At 32.6% G+C, this 3,247-nt stretch overlaps 1 protein-coding gene across 1 annotated transcript; it reads right to left on the reverse strand.

Annotated features, from left to right (window-relative positions):
- Positions 1-18: 18 nt before the first annotated feature.
- LOC111373904 (dihydrolipoyl dehydrogenase 2, chloroplastic) lies at positions 19-2,946 on the reverse strand. Its single transcript, XM_022996500.1, has 7 exons — positions 2,781-2,946; positions 1,278-1,403; positions 1,096-1,176; positions 587-649; positions 433-507; positions 263-341; positions 19-177 (listed from the first exon to the last, which is right to left on the reverse strand). The coding sequence occupies exons 1-7, from the start codon at positions 2,913-2,915 to the stop codon at positions 71-73; spliced, it is 666 nt and encodes a 221-aa protein (XP_022852268.1). The 5' UTR covers positions 2,916-2,946; the 3' UTR covers positions 19-70.
- Positions 2,947-3,247: the final 301 nt, after the last annotated feature.

The following is a 3,247-nucleotide window of genomic DNA, read 5'->3' on the forward strand; positions in this document are numbered from 1 at the left end:
AGAGAGAGAGAGAGAGAGAGAGAGAGAGAGAATTAGGTATAAACGTAAAGAAAAAGATCAGAAAGTAAACTTATACCTCTGTTAATCCAACCATACTGATTTCGGGATGAGTAAAGCATGCTGCTGGGATGCTCAAATGGTTCAGCACATGGTCATTCCCAGAAACTTGCTCAACAACTAAAAGGGCAATGCCAGAAGTTAATTAAGTATTTATAAGTTGATAAAGAAGACCCAATTGCCAAAAATTATTGGGTTTTTTTACCAGAGATTCCCTGAGCACTTGCTGCATGAGCAAGCATCAGTTTCCCATTAGCATCGCCAATGCAATACAAGTGAGGAACCTAATTATAGTCAGAAACATCACAAATGGTAGCAAAATAAAGGAATATAAAACATCATAAACAAGCAAATGAAACTCACGACACGACTTACCAACATTCCATTTGCATCAATTACTCTCATGCGCTCGTCAACAGGGACAAATCCACGTTGTGTTTGTACGTTAATCTGCATAGATAAAAGATAGTTTTCAAATTTTAAAAATTAGTTTCTGTTGTCAGCTAATTCATCATGCCGGACAACATACATTTTCCAGCCCAAGTCCTTGAGTGAATGGAGCCCTTCCAGTTGCAATAAGAGCTGCATCTACCTGAAGGCGGCCATAGCAAATTTAAGACTGTTACATAAAAGGTATGGAGCAAACACTTATCGATAAAATATACAAAGTTAGAGCAGGTTTGGCAACAGTACAACACAAGGCTAATCTTTATTCACAATCAACTTGGTGTAGGCTAGGTATGGCAACGGTGACTATTCAAAATATCAATTATGCTACAGTGCAATAACAATCAAAACATTCCAGAAGAATGGTATTTTATTTCAGGACACATGACTTAACATGTATTGTGCATCACTCTGTTCCTTTTTTCCTGATGACTGCTATGTGTAAATATTATTTCGTTTGAATAAATAGTCAACTATGTGTCAAGCAAATGAGTAGTTTCATCCGTTAAATGATAAGTTTCCTACATCAAGTATTGTGATATACGATCTACAGTCTTAAATGCTTCCCCAGAAAAGACATCTGAAACTTACCTCCACGGTACCCTTTGGTTCTTTTGTCTTTGCATCGATGAGTTCTATTATTACTGGTTTTCCATCCTTTGCCGGAGTGATCTGTAGATAGAAGTTAAACTCACAATGTGCAAATAAGTTGTTAAATATTTGAGTTGATTTTTTGGCAGGCAAGCAACAGGCAGCTGAGTTGCATCAAGTACCTTGCTAGCAAAAACACCAGTATGATAGTCAATCTTGCGAGGATTGATAAGAACTCGTTGAGCTAGTTTTCCAATTTCAGGATCAAAACCAGGCATGAGTTGATCTAAAGCTTCAATAAATGTAACCTGTGAAGTTCAACTGTGATCAGCTTTGAGTCTCATGTATATGCATTTTACCAATAAAATAATGACATAAAATGAGAAGAATTACTTATAATTTATTTTATTTAAATTTGAAGTTCAACTGCAATCAGCTTTGAGTCTCATGTATATGCATTTTACCATAAAAATAATGACATAAAATGAGAACAACTTATAATTTGTTTTATTTAAATTTCAGTGGACATCAGTAATCAAGGAAGCGATTCAAAAATTCCCAAAAAGTATATATAAAAAAACAGAGTGGCAGTTGCCCTTCAGAATTTTCCTTTTTTCACTCTATTTCTTTCTTCCAGTTCTCTCTCTCTCTCTTCCCTTCTCTTTATTTTCCCCTTCCTTCCTACCTTCTTCTCGGTCCCATTTTAAGAAATTTTTTTGAAGAGGAAAGTAATATGATGACCTTTGAAGAGCAGGATCTGAGTAGCTACTGCATTGATGCCAATAAGATTCTTTATTTTGGGATGTTACATTTAGTGATTTACATGATTAATCTATAAGCATGCTACCTATTAAAGTTCTTGAACTTGGATGCTAATAAAACTGTGTATATAACTTGTAAGTATGCTAGCTGCTAAGTAAACAAGTTTAGATTTCACCATAGTATTTCATCAAGAGAAATTTGCATTCAAATCCTTGTACCTAATTTCATATTTAAATGACAAGTCTTTATTGGCAAATTCTATCAATTGTTGCTAGAATTGGTATAAATTATTGAGGAGACTGGAAAGATTAACTAAGTTATGCAATAAGGTGTAAATATTGCAAATAACTTCATCCAACTGTTCAATAGTAGTAATAATATCTTATTATTAAGTAGTTGTTGTTTACAAAATCATGTAATATCTCTTCAAATAATTTTCATAACACTTCCTTTCAATATCACAAAATAAATATTTAGTTTATATATTTTTTTACAAAGTAATTTCCTGATCCTATTTAAATACTTACTTTGCCATTAAAATATTTTTTTAAGAAAAAAAAACAATATTATCATGAATCAAGTTAATATCTTTTCTGTAGATGTGATAATATATATCTGTTTAGTTTCACTGAATTTATTATGTTGATTATACATTTATAGTTCATTGGTATTGTAAATCTTCTGTAGTTCAACTAAATATACAGTTAAAGTTCCACCATCTTTTAAGTTATTTTTATATAAAATATAGCATGCAACAAAATCGAAATTAAGAGAAAAAGAGTGATGGAAAGTAAGGACAACTCTGATTTCTATATGGTCATTTTACTCTAGAGAAAATACGAAATATCAAATGGTGAATCATGATAATATCTGCAGGTAATATTATCTTACAAAAAATACAGTAACAGTATAAAATGTCACACCTCACTTCCAAGTGCTGTATAGACATCACTGAATTCAAGCCCAATGTAACCACTTCCTACAATAGCTATCCACTCCGGAACAAATTCCAGTTTAAGAGCATGATCGCTGGTTATTACAGACTTACCTGCAGCCATGCATCAATAGTTTATGCTCTGCACCTCAGCCATGCAAAGTGATGTATAAAGCAATCAATGAAACTGTACAAAGTCAAAATCGATGCCAAAAGGCTCTTTTGTCTCAGTTACTCAAACAATAAATGTTCTACAGATAATGGTTCCCAATTTTTTCTGTCCTCTATCATGACATTAAAAAAAAAAAAAAAAAAGCACACTTTAAGGTGATTAATTCATTTTTAGATTAAATACTTGTTATAACATACAACAGTCTGATCCAAAATTTTCCTCAACATCATAGATTTATAGAACCTCACTCAATAAATGCAGTGATAAGTCTAGAGCATGGGGAA

Source organism: Olea europaea, unplaced genomic scaffold (genome assembly GCF_002742605.1).
Source record: "Olea europaea var. sylvestris unplaced genomic scaffold, O_europaea_v1 scaffold11766, whole genome shotgun sequence".
In the NCBI taxonomy this organism is placed as follows: Eukaryota; Viridiplantae; Streptophyta; class Magnoliopsida; order Lamiales; family Oleaceae; genus Olea; species Olea europaea.